The 20,256-nt window shown below is 44.4% G+C and overlaps 1 protein-coding gene across 2 annotated transcripts; it reads left to right on the top strand.

Annotated features, from left to right (window-relative positions):
- Positions 1–2,263: 2,263 nt before the first annotated feature.
- On the top strand, positions 2,264–19,218 carry draxin (dorsal inhibitory axon guidance protein). Of its 2 annotated transcripts, none has more exons than XM_034533001.1 (7): positions 2,264–2,855; positions 9,937–10,442; positions 11,668–11,918; positions 14,910–15,030; positions 15,528–15,620; positions 16,769–16,858; positions 18,271–19,218. In XM_034533001.1, the coding sequence occupies exons 2-7, from the start codon at positions 9,962–9,964 to the stop codon at positions 18,381–18,383; spliced, it is 1,149 nt and encodes a 382-aa protein (XP_034388892.1). In that variant the 5' UTR covers positions 2,264–2,855; positions 9,937–9,961; the 3' UTR covers positions 18,384–19,218. The 2 variants fall into 2 exon arrangements, with proteins under 2 accessions (XP_034388892.1, XP_034388893.1); XM_034533002.1 differs by having other exon boundaries at positions 9,940–10,442; positions 18,271–19,217.
- The last annotated feature ends 1,038 nt before the right edge of the window (positions 19,219–20,256 follow it).

Here is a 20,256-nt window from a genome sequence, read left to right as displayed (position 1 = left end):
TCGAACTTTTTGGATTGAGGGCCATATACAGAAACATTTTAATAAATCACGGGCAAGAAAATAGTGACTGTTTCTAGATCAGAAAACCCCCATGTCCATCAAAACAACCACTCAACAGTCCGATGTTTCACATGACACTAGTTTATTTGTGTGTCCACATATTATAGTATTTATGTATCTGACGCTCTTAAATATGAATTTATATGTGCATGTCTTCAGGGGCCCGCTTGAAATATTATGTCATTTAAATGAAAAGCCAAGTTAAAATATAAATATTGTTGTCTGTTCGTGATTCACGCTCCCTAAAAGAATAAACGTGTCTAATATTAAGATGTACACAGAAATGCAAAAAATGTTGGTCTTCTGTGCCAAGAGGTTAAGACGGAGATCATTTCACTGAATGTATTCAACACCCATTTAAAAAAAAAAAAAAAACAGGTTATTCACCCATTTTATACCAAAATAAAGACTGGGCCGCTCCTGGAGTCGGCGTTCTCTCTCTCGGCTGTCGCGTTAACCTCTTCGGCTTCTGCTCCTCTGATGGCTTTCAAAGGTGTTCGCTCCGTCTCAGCAGGCGGCGTCGGGGTGTGATGTCGGCTCGTTGTCGCTGGGGATGTAGAGAACAACTCTGCCCCAACGCCATGTGTGTCATCCTGCCGGTGTGTCTATTTTCCACTGAAACTTGACCCCCTCCACCCCCCCCTGGAGGGGGAACCACTGATCTCCATCATCCACCCAGAGGAGAGAACACCTGGTTTCCTGCCGCAGAACTCCAGACCTGAGAGAATACATTTGTTTTGGTTTCCAGCACGTGTGCCCGCCGACACCGACTCCCATCGTGACCTACAGAACTATTCTCAGACCCTCCTCGGAAGTTCTTTACCCAGAAAGCAAGATGAATACACACGGATACACAATGAAATGCGTGTTATACATATATAACAGAGTTAAATAATCCCACTGTGCAGAACTTACATGAACTCACATGAGCACTCGGCTCCCATTTCTAAAAGGCCTTTTTACATGTGCCTTATCTTCCTGCAGCAGACTCTCCCCCCCCCCCCCCCCCCCACCCCCCTGTGTGCTTCACTCACTCTTCACTAAGTAGCATGTCAGCATTGTGTGCAGTCAAACCAAATGAGTATAAAGCTTGTTTCATTGGCCTCAATAATGCTAACAAGCTTATTATTAGTTTGTATTGGTTCTTTCATTTCAGGGCCGGACAAACCAAAACAAAACTAAGAATTCTAAATGTCAACTCGATTCCCTCGAGCGATTCCATTCGTGCACAACGGGCTCGTGGTGCAGATGTGTAGAACAAGGCTCGCCGGGCGCTCTGCAGTCAACCGACTCGGCGAGATCAAGACCCAACAGGCCCGGGGGGGGGGGGGGGGGGGGGGGGAACGGGGTTTCACTGCAGAGGACTGCTGAGGGCTTCTTGGGCCTTTTTCTTTATTTTTTTAAATGATTCATGTGTGATCGTGGAAGGTTTTATTTCAAGGCTTCGGTTATTCGGCTGCAGGAGCATCGGCGAGGCCCCCACCCCCGCGTCACCCCCGAGATGTTGGATTCTGGACTGAGGACACCGAGGTGTCCACGTACCAGCCGTGTGAGTCACCACGGCCAAATGTTTGTCCTGGAGTCGCCTGCAGGAGAGGAAACTACCACGGAAGAGGTTTTGCACTTGCACTTTTCCAGGTTTTTAATATGTCTCTGTCAACATGCAGGCAGGGAACTTTACAGTTGTGTGTAGTTCAAAGGTGGGTGTACGGTGGGAGGAACGGAGGGGAGGAAGTGGAGAAGGGGACCTTGTTGCAGCTGGTGAATGAATGAGTGGATGAAACCTTTTATCGCCACCAGAGGAATTCGCTTTGCACAAAGAGCATGAAACAATATCAAAGGAACGTCAACAGCTATTCATGAAGCGTCAGAAAAACTAAATAAAATCAATTTCATCTCTCGAGAATCTCTAGTTTGTTTATGTAATGAATTTTAGAGATTTTAATTATAATTCATGTCGTGTCGAGAAGCTCTGAGACGCAATTCAGACCTTCACGTTGGGAACAGCTTCAACCACCTGGGCTGAACTGGGTTTGTGTCAGGAGAACAGCGGCCGAGTTGCATTGTGGGTAATGCAGGCGCCTGGTTTTGACAGCACATGGAAGAAGAAGTTGGCCTTCTGAGATCTCTTAAGGTGTGCGAGGAGTTACAATGAAAAAGACTACAACTTTGGTTTGATGTCTGATCTATTTTATAATGTTGATGTTGTAAAAGTATAAGAGCTAAATGTTGCACGGCAGCCCAAAAGTACACACACACACACACACACACACACTTTTTGATGAATGAAGAGATAAAATGGAGTCTACTGAACCCAGTTGAGGACATTTATGACATTAACATTCTGGGGATGTCAGATGAGACCTGATGGATCAATTGTGAAACTGATTATAATAACTTGATTATAATAACTCTCTCAGCCTCTGTTATCTTGGTCATCAGGTACTACAAACGACACACCAATACAATACTAACTCTTGCTTGGACAAGCCTGCGCCGAGACGCAACTCGTCAGCCCTCCCTCGCGCGGACGCGCCGCCGGGAGCGCGCACCCTCAGAGCAGGTGGTGACTCTCCTCCTCCTCCTATTCCTCCTCCTCCTCCTCATAAGAGGCAGGAGACGGTCCGGATGCTCGGCACATCCCGGGGTGCACGGAGAGCGGACTACGGAGCTGCTGCCGCTGTCAGCCTGCAGCCATATGACTGAGCTGCTGTTCAAACCACACACAACAACAACAACAACAACAACAACAACACAAGGGGAACTACAACAACCAACAAAACAAAAGCAGACGGGTAAGGAGGCATTATCTTTACACACGTGAACCCGCGGGGGGCTCGGTTGCTTTTCATTGCCCCTAAAGGGCTTTTGTGCTGTTTCTGTGCGGCTCGGATGAGTTTGCGGTGACTTCGTGCTCATTGACGTCATTTTTAAATGGCTTATTTGATGTCGCTCAGACAATGTGTTGCCCACATAGCCCCGCAGGCTACAGACTCAATTGATGGATGAATCATTAACACCGCAGGTTTATTACCAGGGACCCGCACCACGTCCGTGCAGATTGCCATCATTTCAATCTGTGCGTAAAAACGCACCAATGACGCGCATGTTAATAAAGCCACAGAAGTCCATAACTCAATGCATGGAGATGGTTCTGCTCCCGGTTTCACTGTCCGCCAACAGCAAAAACACCGACAATCAGTTAAACTTTTGTCGGCTTTAAAATCCAGACAACGTCGCCGAGGAATTCACTGGATGAATGGAGAGCAGGATCAGACATGATTGCAGCTATTATCTCTTCTTGACAGCTCATTGTTGCTCCCATGCACACCAAAGACAGTGTGACACAGTGCGTATGTGTGTGTGTGTGTGTGTGTGTGTGTGTGTGTGTGTGTGTGTGTGTGTGTGTGTGTGTGTGTGTGTGTGAGAGAAAGAGATAAAAGAAGAAGGATAGTGGGCAGATTAAAGTTGTGAGTCTCAGTGTGACACCCTGAAATGAAACGTTGCTATGGAGCAATATTTGTGGACTCGTTGATGGTAATTATTCACAGGTCAATCAGCGGGGAAGCATACAAGTGATGATTAGAGGGAGGAGGGACCCCCCCAGTGAGGAGACCCCAAGGCAAAACAAAGCTCATGTTCACTAAAAAAAAAGAAGAGAAGTGAATTCTATGAAAGAGTAAAAAATAACCCGAGGATATCGTTGGATGCTCGAGGGGAAATTAGTTTTCCAATAAAAGTGTATGACATAATTCAAATGTTCATCATCCACCAGCGAGATGTAGAGCGTTAAGGACTCCATCCACCTTTTTAAAGAACCGCTTCGTCTTCATGACCCTCAGTCGCGAAGCTCTTCATTTCTGTGATTGTGGCGTTAAGGCGAAACATTGATGAACATCCTTCTACTTTCCCCCATCGTGGTGCGAAACCCTGACCTGAAGGCCAAACTGGACTCGGGGCCCAGGTGTCCACATTTCACCAGGTTTTGCAAAGAGCAAGTTTTGTTGTCCGGCTTCGGAAAAAAACAAATATTTGTGTTTTTTTGTTTTTCGCTGCGCTTCAACTGGTGTCTGGAGAGAAGCCACCGACACTTTGTTCCAATTAAGACAGGAAATATCCTCCCTCTCTCCCTCTCCCTCTCCTCTCTCTCTCCCTCTCTCTGCATTACATCTTATTTTCTCCTTTCCTCAGTTTCTACCCCTCCTCCTCCTCCTCCTCCTCCCTCCCGAATGGTCTCTCTCATTCTCTCTCTTCTCTGTGGGACGCCTCTTGCTGGTGCTTCTGGTGCTGTTTCTGTCTCGCAGCATTTTTTTTGGAACATGCCTCCAAGTGGGTGTCTGGAGGAGGTGTCCCCCGCTGTGAGCGTGTACTCGTGTGTGCATGCACTGATTGTCTCAGAGTGTCTGTGTGTGTGTGTGTGTGTGTGTGTGTGTGTGTGTGTGTGTGCAGGCCACGTCGCAGGATGCCGGCCGATGTTTCCGTGCATCGGCGACATCGTTCTGGCCTCACATCTGTTGTACCTATCTGCGACCGAATTACCTCTGAATCAATTGCTGTTTTCTTGCTCCGGCTCACTTGCTGACAGATGGACCTTCCTTATGGCCCTTGTTTCTTTTCATTAGCACCCTGTGTTGCTTCCAGGGGCCTTTGCCGTCCAACACACACCTAAAAAGAGTGTGAATCCCACCGATATTGTAGGATTTTGGGAGACCGAGGCCTTTCTGCTCCAGTCAGTTGTATCGGCCCTTGAGGAAATTAAGTTTTACGGCGCCTAACTGCAGCTTGGCAGAGGCTTTTTTATTAACTGGAGCTGTAATTTGGGTGCTTGTTATTGAGCTGATATTCATGATCATTTGGTTTGCCAAACGAGACCTTATTTTACCCGAGAGGAGACATTCGACAGCGTTTACCCATCAAGACATTCAGCGTCATTACTTAAACAGGCAGCACGGCCGGCTGCGTTTGTTTGGGGTTGTTTTTGTGTCACAACAGATAAGACGTTTATTTCTTTTTTGTGTGACTGTTATATTGCGTCCTGCATTATCTGTCATCTCTGTTTAAGCTGCTGCTGCTGCAGTAAAGGAGATATTTAGATGTTTACCCGTGTGCAGGACTCGGTTTTACCCCACAAACCAGATTTAATGTGTTTAAAAGTAGATTAAAAAGGGGGTTTGATTCAGTCACCTTCGGACTGGTTTCCCACCGTGTTCTCTTAAGCTAAGCTACGCTAATTGGCTTCTGGCTTCATATCTGCTCGTCTCGCCCCGGCCCCAGAAGGAGAGTAAACATGTTTTTTTTCCCGGAGCTTTTAATCTCAGTGTGTGGCTCAGGAAAAAGAAGAAGAATAATAAGAAGAAGAAAAAAAACCTTGAAGGTGGCCTCTGCCTGACATGACGGCTCGAGCCTCAACAGCATGTGTGCCTGCAGTCTTTGTTTGCTGGATCCTTCTGGCCCCGCTGGTTGCTACGAGAGATAAAACAACAGGAGCAGATGGCTCCTGGAGGTTTGGTGTCACAGCAGGTGAAGCTAAAAGATGCACACACACACACACACACACACACACACACACACACACACACAGCGGTTTAATACCTTCGGTTCAGTATATTTCTATAACTGGTGTGTGACAGAGCTGAAGGGACTCAGATCTCATCAGATCTTAATCATCCATCCAGTCCTGTAGTGCCCCCTTTGCAATTTATTTTCAAGATTACCTATCGCTTCACACTTATCACACTCTGCTCTCCTTCATGTTTCCCTGGTGGCCGTCTCACACTTCTGGCACACGCACACACACACACACACACACACATGCACACACACGCACACACACACATACAGGCACACATATAAATATATTGTCTTTCCAACAAAGTGTAAACCAATTTCAGCTCCCCGGCTCTGGCTTCCTAAAAAAAAAAAATTGATTTTTAGGATTTCATTATATGTGATAATGCAGGTTCATGTTTTCTCCTTGTGCGTATAGCGGAGCTCAGACGTCCATAAACTCCACATTACAACCTCGGGAGCGAGTTTAGAGTGAGACGTAAAGAACTTTCCACAACCTTTATTTATTTGTTGCTTTTCTACTTTCCTGCACAGTAAATTTCCCCTGACATCACAAGCGTCTTCTTCCGCTTCATATAGTGGATTATATAGACACGCATTAATAGTGGGCCCGTAAACTCCCGAGTGTGTGTGTGTGTGTGTGTGTGTGTGTGTGTGCTCAACACGCGCACATTTTTATTGCATCGTTTTTGTTCTTTTTTTATTTGGGAAAACCACATTAGCACCACCACTTTTCAATTGGCAGTAAAATCACTTTATCATTGGTGCTGCTATGATGTCATTATAATCATTACGCATCTTTATTTATTTGTGTTTTGTTTCACTGCAAATCATTTGCTAATAGTAATAAATTCTGATTCTTGTTCGTACCACAAACATCTTCTAACTACACGCCTGTAAAGTTTCTCGATCGCCGCAATTTAATTTAAAATCTTGATTCTTTTCCAATACGACAATAAATATTCACGACTAAAATAAAGGTGACAATTACCTTTTTGAGCAATTATCCTATTTTTATTTACACCAACTACAAAATATTGTCAAATCCCGATTGGCGACGTCGCGTTTTACCGACACAAAGAGGCCCCGCCCACTTCAAACCAGTGAGGAGGGTTCGTGGGGAAAAAAGATGGCAGAAAATATTTCTAATTATGAAGATGAAATATATTTTCAGGACCTTTTTTTATTCTTTCTACAGCGGCCCGTGTATCGATGAGGGGCCACGCTTCAATTGGTGATATATTGCACCGCTTTGCACCCATCCCGTTCGCCTCGGCAGCAGACGCCCTTCCTACGTGCGCGCGGCCACGTGCACGAAGCCACGTGCACGAAGCCACGTGCACAAAGCCACGTGCACGCCTGGCTGTGGCGGGAGGCCGCGTCGTTGTTTATCACACGCTGTGCTTCAAAACCCCGGCATGCCACCCAGAGTGCTCCATTACCGTCCCCATCCTGTCTCTCCTTTTAAAGGACCACCTGTTAGCGGCACACATGAAAGTGTGAGATACACCCCCCTCCCTCCATCACCCCCACCCCCGCCTTCTCTTTCACATGACAGGTCTATTCAGGCCTTAGGTTTGACGGGGTTGACGCATGGTGCTTTCTGTTTCTATGGGGGCGTCACATCTTTCTTTTATGTGTGGGGGGGGGGGGGGGGGGGGGGATACATTCCTTTTTCCAAAGGGTCGTGTCGCCGTGGCTGTTGACCATTTTTCTGCTGTTATCTCCACCTCAGTCGATTTCTATTCCTGCAAACGTGTTTGAGTGTCAACGGGCTCAGACGAGCCTCCTTGTGATCTCGCTCATGTTAAAGGATTTGAGGAGTGGTTCAAGAATTTGGGAGAGATGAGAAGAACAACACCGTTCTAGTGTCTGTTCGGTGAATGTGAAGCTAAGGGACAGTTAGCTTAGCACAAAAACTAGCCCGCGTCGGATTCTACCAGCTCAGTTATTAATGTACTTGATATTGTTTGTTTTGTATAATAAAGACACGTTGTGGTTTCATAGCGGGTTATGTGTGGGAATATTTGCTTTATTCTACAAAAAATCATTACTTTGTCATTGAGAGATATATGTACATATAAATATTGGGCGATTAAAAAAAACAAAAAAAAACAGATGTATCGTGTAACTCGTGCTCTTCAGGTACTATAGGAGGTAGATGCCGTCACCTCCGGGTGGAGCCAAGTTAGCTGTTCCCCACCTGTTTCTTTATGCTAAGCTATGCTAATTGGCTTGAGGCTTCATTTCTTCTCATCTAACTCTCTTAAAACAAGCAAGTATAAGTTGTGCGTCCCTAAATGTCTTTAAATCCCAGAGAGGTGTGATCATTGAGACAAACCCTCTGCCTCCTCCCCTCAGTTTGGATGTCCTCTTTGTTTTCATGAATGAAACGACCCTTTTGGCCGCTCAGGGTCCATCAGCAGCCCCTCGTGTGTCAAACGGACTGATCGTAATCCGGGCTAAACACTTTTGTGTGTGACACGGCCGGTCGCACCCCCAACCCCCCACCCCTCATTCTGCAGGCCTGTTTGGAGATAAAGGTCTCACCTCAGCAGCCAGCCTCACACTCTTGTTTGCAAACTGCACAGCTGGTCGAACTCCCAGAGGCCAACCGACGCAGTCTAGCTCCAAATCCCTCGGGGGGGGGGGGGGGGGGGAGGAATGTGTGTGTGTGTGTGTGCGTGTATGTGTGTGTGGGGGGGGGGGGGGCTGCCTGCACTCGAACTGCAAATATCCCCCCACATCACCAGCTCCATCTCCACACACACACACGCACGCACACACACACACACACACACAAACACACCCGTAACCAGCAGCTCGATACCTCTCCCTCATTGATTTTCTGTATGCTGTGCCGTTTGTATTGTTAACACAAAGGAGACGCCATAATGCCGTGGCGTCTTTGGCGAGTGGATCGCCTCAACGTGTTAAAGTGGAAAGACAAAACAAAGAAAATCAAATTGAGAAACCCACACAGTGACGGGTCACACGACGAACCAATCAGAACTGCCGTTCCCTTTGTGAGGCCTATCAAAATGAAAACTCTTTGCCACGACGACGGGCCTTCATCGGGGCGTCTGAGGTTCAGATGTTCTCATATGCAGTTATCGTAGTATTACCAAATATATTTATTTGATACAAAAAATAACCTGAAATATAAACTGCTTTTACTCCAAAACATACTGTATATTGCAACTATCTCTTCAGAATATTGTGACAAGTTAAGTGCATAGACGTTATTTGTGTTAAACACCAAGTTTTACATCTTTGTGGCTTATGCTGTAATCACTGTGCAACAAAATGGCACGTTGTGAATGCAAATAAACCTCCAGGTGACATTAAATCAAAATTTAAATTGTGCCTCTGGACCGTAACGTACAGCTTTGAATGTTCAGATGGGAATAAAAAAACAAAACGTTGTTTTTATCGGTTGAAGAAGCCTCCAATGCAGACACACAGCACCTCATATTTCAGTCACACCTCACATGCGTTGACTCTCGTAATGAAAGGTGTAGTTGGGGTGGGGGGGGGCTCTGGAGAACTGAACAGGCAGCAGTGAAGGATGTGAGCGCTATCTCATACCGAGTGAGGTGGGAATGAACAGGAATGAAAGCTGGGAAAGTGCATTTCTAAAAAAGAAAGTGGCCAGATAAAAGGGCCCCTCAAGAAGGGGGATGCGGTCTGAATGTGTAGGACGGGGATGACGAGGGAGAATGAATGCAGCGGGAGATTGGACTCAAAACCTCTCTGGATTCAGATCGGAGCTTCTGCAGGGTTGGGGTTCGCTCTTTTGAGGGACGTTAATTAGTCTGGAGGTTTGCTGTCAGAATTTATGTAAAAATATCCAAAAGCTGAAGTTTGAAAAATCTTCTAGTTCTAAAAAAAGTCTGCGGCCATGCTAGCGGCTCTAAAAAAAAGGGTAAATGCTGACGTCAGCAATGCTAACATATATATAAAACATATTGTTTAGGGTATTTCATGACATTAGAGATGCTCGTGTGGTGTTTTCTGTACTTATGTTACGTTGTTTGTCTTTTTAAAATCTCCTCTATTCATACGCTTTCACAAAAGCTCTGGTTGCATGTTCAGTTTACGGTCATATAAGACAAAGAAATCCTCATAAATGAAATTCATATTTCACATTTTTCTTCACTTCTCAATTATTCCACTAATCCTTTTAAGATTACTTCACTAAGGAGAAGCCAATCAGATCGTTTCTTATGACCAAATCTACGTAAAGTGTTTTTTTTAAAACTACAAACAAGAGAGGGCGAAGTATTGATATGTGTTTCTTCTCTCCAGCAGGTGGCGCTGTGCTGGACAGACAATGGCTCTCTCCTGGAGCCTCCTCCTGGCCTTCTTGTTTGCCGCCCTGACGTTGTCTCACGGCGCTGAGCCCGGAGCTCCTCACGGCAAGAGGAGGCAGGCGGGTGGCGGCAACGCCCTGCAGCACCCTCTGCAAGGGCTGCAGGGCCACCGCTACAGCAGGGGCCGCGGGGGCCAGGGGGGCCAGGGGGCCCGCGCCGGACTGCTGTCCCACAGGCCCCTGCACCCCCTCGCCAGGCCCGAGGACGACGGGACGGGCCTGGAGAGCTTGGGCCCGGTGAGACTGGAGACGGGCCCGGGCAGGGACAGAGACAGAGTTCGAATGAGCATGAAGAGTCCGTCCCAGACCCGGGAAAACCAGCTCCTGGGGACCCGCAAGGGACGGGGACACGGACACCGGAACGGACACGGACACGGACACGGACACCATTTTGAGCAGAGGAGACAGGGGAGTCGGCGCGACAAGGAGCGGCACAGAAAAGGTGAGCCGACCCAGACATGCAGGACAACGAGGAGCTCCAGGACCTTCTGACACGTTGGCAGGAGGAACTGCAGAGGTGTACAATAATAAGGTCAATGCTTTGAGTACAGATCTGATGGTACTCACATCGTTAATGCAACCCAATGCATGAACAATGTCCTAAAGATGATTCACAGAGCTCTGTTGGATCATGTCAGAGGAACCGAGAAAGAAAACAAAAGATTAAAATGTGTCTTTTTTGAATAACAGGAAGTGGTAAAGCGCTTGGAGCGGTGGGAAGACGAGAAAAGTCCATTTACCGTTTACCTTGGAAACACAACAATCCCACCAAATAATCCATTTAGTGGCGGTTCATATCACACATCAAAAGCTCCACTTCGGCTACTAAATGGACCTTTAGGGAGGAAATCTGCTTTTTTTTGTTTTGTTTGGGGGAACTAATCATTTAATTGGGAAGACATAGTCGTCCAACTTCGTTACATTCAACCTTTTTTTTAAATAAAAAAATTAAAGTAAACTGGTTCCACGTTGCTGCACGGTGGTGTAGTGGCTAGCACTGTCGCCTCACAGCAAGAGGGCCGCCGGTCCTTCTGTGTGGAGTTTGCATGTTCTCCCCGTGGCAGCGTGGGTTCTCTCCGGGCTCTCCGGCTTCCTCCCACAGTCCAAAGACATGCTGCAGGTTAATTGATCTCTAAATGTCCCATAGGTGTGAATGTGAGAGTGAATGGTTGTATGTCCCTACATGTGCCCTCGATGGACTGGCGGCCTGTCCAGGGTGTCCCCTGCCTTCGCCCTATGTCAGCTGGGATAGGCTCCAGCGCCCCGCGACCCTAATGAGGATAAGCGGTATTGAAAATGGATGGATGGATGGATGGTTCCACGTCCGAATGTATATCACATATTCTCCCCAAAATATACTGGAACGCAGGAATTTTAAGGCCAATCGACTTCAGTACGTCTTCGAAATATAATACAACGCACTACCATAATGTTACGGATGCCAGAAGAAGATTTAGTTTGGACGCTGTGTTGAGATTCAGACTCTAAAACGCACTATCCAAAAATACCAGGATGTCCTACAGTCACATTTTGCAGTATGCAAGCCGGCAAACCCCCCCACCCCCCCAATCCTCTAGAGAGCTGCTGTATGAGCAAGAGGGTCAAAGGTCAAGGCACATTGTTATCAGGAAGTAGTACGTACTGTTGAATGCGTCTTCTCCTTCCAGGGTTCCTTCCAGAGCCGGAGCTCATCTCTGCGTTTAAGGACAGAGATTTGTTCGAGGATCCTCCCTCCTCCTCCTCCTCCTCCTCCTCCTCCTCCTCCTCCTCCTCCGCCGCCTCCCCCTCCCTCAGCATGACCCCGCCCGATGACACCCCCTCCCCCATCGCCGCCGTCTTCGGCTCCGGCTCCTCCATGGTTACCACGGTGATGAACGAGCATCCCCCGACGCTGCCCCCGGCCTCCACCAAACCCCAGGTAACCCCAAGTGTTTATTGAAAAGGTCTGTTGTGCCTCAGTGTGATTCCAGTGTGTGCGGGGGGGGGAGGGGGGGGATAGAGCGAAAATGTGGCCCCCATTACCGCCGTTATGCTGTCCCCCCCCCCCATAGAAAACAAAGCTTTTTGGGAAATTTTTACTTTTCATTAGTTTACAGAAAACATTGTCCAGTGATGCAATGAAAGGTAAAGTACATCAACTCAAGTACCGTCCAATTTCGAGATACTTTGCATGAGTATTTTTTCCCATTTCATGCATGATTATACTTCCCTGCGTTCAGGGGAAAAAAATTACAATCTTGCAAGAGTGATATATGTACATCGCATCCAGATTTTCAACACCTAGTAGAAGTGGTGAAAGACGTCATGGAGGCTCTGTCTTTTTTTCTTGAATAATTGCTCCGGTGGCGCCCAGGCTTCTTAATTAATGTTCGATCTTCTGCTGATAGTTTAATGAGCAGCCTTAACACATGCAGATAGCCGCCTGCAATTAATGTAATTGTTATTTCCATATGGGCTTATTTCCTGAGAGGAAACAAGTATGGATCTGTTTCCACTCGAAGACTTTGATTCTTTTTTTGATGGATGTCTTTAATTGAACGATTATTTCTCAAGAGACGTCTCAAAGTCCCGCCGACTTAATCACAGCGTCTAACGTTTCCACCCTGCTTCCTCTGTGTGTGACGGCCTTTATGGCTTTTATTGCAGTTATTGCAATATTGAGTTATATGCACAAAGAATCCACAAAGGAGTTTTGTTTTATGGCTGTGTCATCTGAATGAAAATATTTTACTCAGGTAGAATATTTTAATTTATGAAACTGCTACTTTTATATGTATTTATGGATCGGTCCAAAAGGTATTCTACTGCTGTCCTTGTACAAGTTCTTGTACCTTTTTCACCCCCCAATGAGTCTGATAGTGGCCCTGAATATTAAATTCCTTCAGCCTTGAAAGGTGCTGTGAACGCACCAAGAATATCGGCTTTCACATTTACCTTTGTGAAGAAATAGAAACACGTTATGTCCACTTTTCTACTTTCTGGCCACCGGCGACTCCTTCATGAACAAGTAACCTCTGCTGGACAGCGTTGCATCGCGTCGCCTGTATGTGAAGCACCTTGGATGGATGGATAGATGGATGGATGGATAGGTAGATAGGTAGGTATGTAGGTAGATAGGTAGGTAGATAGATAGATAGATAGATAGATAGATAGATAGATAGATAGATAGATAGATAGATAGATAGATAGATAGATAGATAGATAGATAGATAGATAGATAGATAGATAGATAGATAGATAGATAGATAGATAGATAGGTAGGTATGTAGGTAGATAGGTAGGTATGTAGGTAGATAGGTAGGTATATAGGTAGATAGGTAGGTATATAGGTAGGGAGGTAGATAGGTAGGTAGATAGATAGGTAGGTAGGGAGGTAGATAGGTAGGTAGATAGATAGATAGATAGATAGATAGATAGATAGATAGATAGATAGATAGATAGATAGATAGATAGATAGATAGATAGATAGATAGATAGATAGGTAGGTAGATAGATAGATAGATAGATAGATAGATAGGTAGGTAGGTAGGTAGATAGAGAGATAGATATGTAGGTAGGTAGGTAGGTAGGTAGGTAGGTAGGTAGGTAGGTAGGTAGATAGATAGGTAGGTAGATAGATAGATAGATAGATATGTAGATAGATAGATAGATATGCAGCTAGATAGGTAGGTAGGTAGGTAGGTAGGTAGGTAGGTAGGTAGGTAGGTAGGTAGGTAGGTAGGTAGGTAGGTAGGTAGGTAGGTAGGTAGGTAGGTAGGTAGGTAGGTAGGTAGGTAGATAGATAGATAGATAGATATGTAGATAGATAGATAGATATGCAGCTAGATAGGTAGGTAGGTAGGTATGTAGATAGATAGATAGATAGGTTGAATACCTTGATTAAATTACTAATGACTCTCATGACTAAGGGTCAAAATGTACTTGTATTTTTGAGCCGTCCAGCCCACACTAAGCGTTCATATTTGACGAGTTGTGAGTGAGACCAGATTGATAATGATATCTCAGCATTGGACCTGCTGCTCTTATTGGGATAACTCACCACCGTGTAGACTAGAAACAGCGATTAAACCAGGATCAATAACACGCCTACAGTGGCAGCACAAACAGCTCTGCAATGCTGTATATATATATATATATATATATATATATATATATATATATATATATATATATATATATATATATATATATATATACATAAGGGAAGAAAGAAAAATACTCTCAGAAACCTTGATCAGTAAAGTAAGAAATTACTTTTACAAGTATCTTTCTCGAACAATGTCATGAAACCAAACTTTGCGGTTGACTTGCGTTAAACGTTGCAGATATTTGAACTAAAATCTCACATCGACTTCATGAACGATAAATAATATTATAATAATAAAATGTCCACCCAGGATCATTTGCAGGCTGCATTACTTTCCTGCTGCACACTGTGGTTGCGTGTAAAGAACTGTAGATTCAAGCTCCACGTCTGCATATTGAATATGTATTAATAATACAAACAATGTCATATTGTGATATATAGATATATATTTGTAATCCAGGCTGTGGGCAGTCATGTTCTGTGACCAATCGATTGGGTTTTAAAGCTCTGCTTCCATCTCTGTGGGCGTGTTATGAATCAATGAGGCGTTACTACAACACCAGTCTGAGGCGTGTCATTAACAGCCCGGACGTGTAGATAGACAACGCAGTCAACAACTGTAATCGCAGCAACTGAACATTAATCTGAAACAGAATTGATCTCTTCAATGTATTCTCTACAGCGGCTTGTATGCAACATTTAAGATGAGCTTTTAACAAACATCTTCATATCACAATCGTCTTCGAAATACATGAATGAAGCAGATGTTTCTCAGCGTGCGCTTCGACTTCAAGTTACGCTTCGTTTTTTTTTTTTTTTCAGAGGTCCGGAAGAGGAAAAGGACAAGGAGAGGTGATGCCAACGCTGGACATGGCGCTTTTTGACTGGACAGACTACGAGGACATGAAACCCGTGGACTCCTGGCCGTCCTCCAGGAAGAAAGGTTAGTTATCACCTCTAAAAGACCCCGATTTAAATAATAAACGGTATTAAACGTACAAAAAAAAAAAATTAAAACAGCGGAGGCTGCTGGGAATGTTGTTAGTTTTGGGGGTATTTAGTCAAAATGTGACCTCTTAGTGGTGCTAGATGAAATATCAGGATCAAACTTATAATGTTTCCATAATTCACTCATTGATACGTAAATAGACTTTTTATTCCTCCTCCGACAAATCAACTTCCCAGTACAAACGCATGAATAGCCCTTATTAAAATAATGTTGTCGTAAAAGTCATAAAATGCACTTATAACAGAGTTATTTTCCCCCATTGGAACGGGGCTGGGAGGGGCGGGGTTTAAAGGAACCCTAGTTCGCTTACTTCCATTGGCCGATGGATACGGAAGATCGGCGTATGATCCGGGTGATTTTGAACTAAGTCCGGGGATTACCAAAGTCATTAGGATCCATCATGTGGGCCTCATCTGGTTCTCCTGCTGCAGACAAGAGGCGGAGTAAGAACCTCAGCAGTGGAAACGTGACGGTCGACGCCGACGCCATCGAGCCATGTGACCACCACCTGGACTGCCTCCCAGGTCAGTGTGTCGACCAGGCCTCAACCGCCTGAACAGTTGAAGCCAACGCTGAAGTGTTAAACTTATACTTAACTTGAACTTGCATTCTTTCCAATGACCACCAGGGGGCGACTCCTCTGGTTGTATAGAAGTCTATGCTTCATGTGTTAAAGCTGCATTCTCTCTCCTGACCACCAGGGGGCAACTCCTCTGGTTGTACAGAAGTCTATGCTTCATGTGTTAAAGCTGCATTCTCTCTACTGACCACCAGGGGGCAACTCCTCTGGTTGTATAGAAGTCTATGCTTCACGTGTTAGAGCTGCATTCTCTCTACTGGACACCAGGGGGCGACTCCACTGGTTGTATAGAAGTCTATGCTTCATGTGTTAAAGCTGCATTCTCTCTACTGGCCACCAGGGGGCGACTCCTCTGGTTGTATAGAAGTCTATGCTTCATGTGTTAGAGCTGCATTCTCTCTACTGGACACCAGGGGGCGACTCCACTGGTTGTATAGAAGTCTATGCTTCATGTGTTAAAGCTGCATTATCTCTACTGGCCACCAGGGGGATACTCCTCTGGTTGTATAGAAGTCTATGCTTCATGTGTTAAAGCTGCATTCTCTCTACTGGCCACCAGGGGGCGACTCCTCTGGTTGTATAGAAGTCTATGCTTCATGTGTTAAAGCTGCATTCTCTCTACTGGCCACCAGGGGGCGACTCCTCTGGTTGTATAGAAGTCTATGCTTCATGTGTTAAAGCTGCATTCTCTCTCCTGACCACCAGGGGGCGACTCCTCTGGTTGTACAGAAGTCTATGCTTCATGTGTTAAAGCTGCATTCTCTCTCCTGACCACCTGGGGGCGACTCCTCTGGTTGCAAAAAAGTAGTCAGATTGTATAGAAGTCTATGAGAAAATTAGTTTATGGTCGGTATTTTTGTAAAAAAAAATAAAATCATCAAGTTAGCTTCATAACCAAACAATCCCAAACTACCCTGATTGGTTAATAAATGTGTATGTGACATCCTGTGACAAAGTGCCTTTTCAGAGCCTTTCGGGATGAAAAGGAAAATACAAATCTGTCACAGACGTCGTCACTCAAAGTGAAACGTAAAGTTTCTCACGAGCTTGGTTGTTGACTTTGTGACGTGATTTGTTTGTTTTCCGTGACAGGTTCTTGCTGCGACTTGAGACAACACGAGTGTCAACCTCACAACAGAGGCCTCAACAACAAATGCTACGACGACTGCATGTGCGAGGAAGGTGAGTGAGGAGAGCGTGGTCACGTGACACGGAGGAGACCAATGGCGGAGGTCAGCTGACTTAAATACTGTGTGGTGTATCAAACGGCACTATAGATGACCCTTTGTCACAAAAACAACAACAACAACAACAACACAGGTGTTTTAAATAACATTCATCTTTTAGAATCCATTTAAAATATATTTTACTAACATTTAAATGAACTTCCGCATCAGAGATTCTCTTTTTTTTACATTCCCATCAGATCACCTCTTGGGAAACAGGTGTTCTCACTCCGATAGCTCTCTCTCTCTCTCTCTCTCTCTCTCTTTCTCTCTCTCTCTCTCTTCATCCGAGTCGACAGAAAGTGAGCGATCACGTAAACAAATGTCGACCTTTTGCTTCAAAGCAACGCTCCGCTTTTTGGGCTCTTTTTGGGATCTATTTTAAAGCGGCGCTTGTGTGTTTCGGGCATTCCCCCTCACGGCCTCTGTGTTTATCTTTACGATATTAAAGGTCATTGGCAGAATTTTTTGTGCAACATGTTTAGGAGTTTAGACGTGCGATGGATTGATTGTGTCGGTCAGATTAAAATAAAAACTGACAAAAAAAGTCACAATTGCAAATCCGTTTGCTACCTCAGCACCACGGACAGCGCCGTGGATTCGTCATGAGGTTGTTGTTCGCGTCCCACTGGTTCCCTCGACGGAAAAAAGCCAGTTGGTATTTTCCCGTTGGCGCTCACATCACTGCAGAAGACGAGCTCTTTGGCAAACAGACGTTTACGATACTCACTTTTTTATGATTTTTTTTTTAAAGCGTATTTATTGACATATTTTATATGGTAGAACAAAAAGGTTAACATCTTGTAAGCTTGTGTTAACCACATACCTTATTTTAGAAATCTAACCAAAAAACTACATTGACTTATAGTCGAAGGAACTGGGACATAATCTCCAGTAAAACTGAAGATGTTAGTGTTGTGCCGCACAAGAGGGATTTGATTAGAATCCTTCGTATTTGATTGGACCGTAAAGAAAAGTGGGCGGGCTTAAAATGTAACACCTCCTTCCTTGTCTCTAAAAGTCGCCGATTAATTGATGGATGGATGCCGTTATATTATCAGTTGAAATTGGATTGATTATGATGTAAAAAAAAAAAAATATATATATTATATTTATTTACATATGCTTTGAAATAAATGACACTAGCGGGGATGTGAACTCGAGGAGTTTTTCATCTCGACTTCCACAAACCTCCGTCGGATAAAGGATCAATGAGTCGCGCTCCACTAACGTATTCAACTAATCGACCCCTCTGACCCTTCGCTCCCTCCGCTACTGGAGGACGGAGAGGCAACATTTCCATAATGTTTGTTTTTTAAAATGTATTTTTCTGATTTATTCACCTCGTGATTTGTCATCATCTCTCAGGGTTTCGCTGTTACGCCAAATTCCACCGTAAGCGGCGAGTGACCAGGCGGAGGGGCCGCTGCGTGGTGCCAGAGTCCGTCAGCGACGACCAAGGAGGCTTCATCACTATCTGAGGAGGAGGAGGAGGAGGAGGAGGAGGAGGAGCAGCGTCTCCACGACGTCTCCGACGTGAAATCACATGACACCGCTACCACGACGACGCTCGGTGCTGAAAGGTGCTGGTTTTTGTCAACTGCATCCCGCAATGTAAAACATCTAAATATCAGTTAAAGCAAAAAAAAATATCTCAATTGGAATTACTGTTTTGACTGTTGCATTGTGGGATGAGCCACACACATAATTCGGTTGTTTTCAGCGTCACAGCAGAAGCATTTGTTGTGTTTTTTTTGGGGGGGCGTTTCCAAAACTCACTTAGTCAACTATGACCAATGCTTTTTTAAATTTTTTTTATTGGTATAAAAGATTCACTTGGCCATAGTTCATGTGTTGATATTCACCACAGTTATGGTGTCTGTTGGTTTTAATTTAACTTTATGGTCTCCGTCCGGCCGTTCTGAGTCAAACTATGTTTACGAATCATTTTTTTTAGTGTTGACGAGGGGCGTTCGTTCAGTTCACGATCTTTTCAAATGGAGTCGAGCGAGCCGTCGGTCTTGATTTAAAAAAAATAATGACGTTGGCACCGTTCGAGTGTTTCTCGGGACGCTTGCTTTCCAAAAACAAATGCTGGAAATGATTTGTAAATGCCTTTTGAACCCAGTGTGTTGTGTTGTAAATAAGAATGTGTTTGAATGGCCGACAAGGTTTTTTGTTCAATTGACATCACCTCTCTTCAAATGTACTTAAAACGATGTTTGACCTCCTTTTACACGTCTCGATGTATGTTTTATTTATACTGTACTTAAACACAGTTGTTTGTTGGTTTTCATGATTAAACACTTACTAGGATAATCTGTGTGTGTGGTGTAAACCTGCCTGTATTCACAACACTGCTCCTCATCTATTTCAGGTATTAGTATTTATTACTAATGGGTATTTGTTGTTAGTTTTTTTTGTCGTAAAAAAGGACATTTTCAGGCTTTGAATCAGTAGCTTTCACAGATGTTTTTGTGTCGTCATACTGAAAAATAGATTTTTAAATATGTCAAAATTACTTATAGTTTACATACAAAGACAGATTATCCTATTCTAATACATATAGCATAATAGCGGTCTCTTAAAAATGCATTTCTATGAGTACACGATGGCCACAGCAGCATATGTATTAAATATATATGTATGTATATATATATATATATATATATATATAGAGAGAGAGAGAGAGAATATATTAGAGTGTTAATACTGATTCAACAATTTTAAAGCAGCATACAGCTGAAGCAGTTCAAAGGGAAACTAGTTTTAACTACTTTATAGAGTCCAGTTCTCAACCTTTGGGGTTGGGCCTCTCCAAAGGGTCATAATATAGTGTATTGTATTCAAAAATATATAGTGCATGAAATAAATACACTACAAGGGATGATCACAACCAATATATATATATAAAGAACATATATTTGTAGTGTGGCAGTAGTAAATACACTCACGAGTACAGCAGTGACGTACTCTCAGTTACTTTCTGGATAACAGATAAGTTTAATGTATTTTTGAGAAAATGGGAAACTATTCTCCGAGATGCTTCAAAAGAAGAAAAAAAAAGCACAAAGCTCTTCCTAAACACATCTTCTTCTCTGGAAGACGAGGACTCGGTAATGAAACGCCGTCCATCTCCTCGCGCAATCTCTGAAAGCTCGTTACCTCCAAACCGAACCGTCAAAACCTTTCAACGCCAAGCTTACGACACATTAGGGCAAGCGCGAGCAATATAACTCTCTCTGATCCGAACACACGAGCTCCCCGAGAATCTATCAATATTAGATTAGATGGAGAAAGTAACACTCGGCCAATCCTGATTCACGGCTACGGAGCAGCGGCGATGTATTTTTA

Source organism: Cyclopterus lumpus, chromosome 5, assembly GCF_009769545.1.
Source record: "Cyclopterus lumpus isolate fCycLum1 chromosome 5, fCycLum1.pri, whole genome shotgun sequence".
Lineage (NCBI taxonomy): Eukaryota > Metazoa > Chordata > Actinopteri > Perciformes > Cyclopteridae > Cyclopterus > Cyclopterus lumpus.
This window is presented reverse-complemented; position numbering and strand designations above follow the sequence as displayed.

What these genes read in the sequence shown, in the direction of transcription:
- draxin (XM_034533001.1), top strand. Translation starts at nt 9,962, where the DNA reads ATGGCTCTCTCCTGGAGCCTCCTCCTGGCCTTCTTGTTTGCCGCCCTG. An exon ending in CGGCCTCCACCAAACCCCAG is followed by an intron (nt 11,919 to 14,909) that starts GTAACCCCAAGT and finishes TTTTTTTTTCAG; the next exon opens with AGGTCCGGAAGAGGAAAAGG. An exon ending in CGACTGCATGTGCGAGGAAG is followed by an intron (nt 16,859 to 18,270) that starts GTGAGTGAGGAG and finishes ATCATCTCTCAG; the next exon opens with GGTTTCGCTGTTACGCCAAA.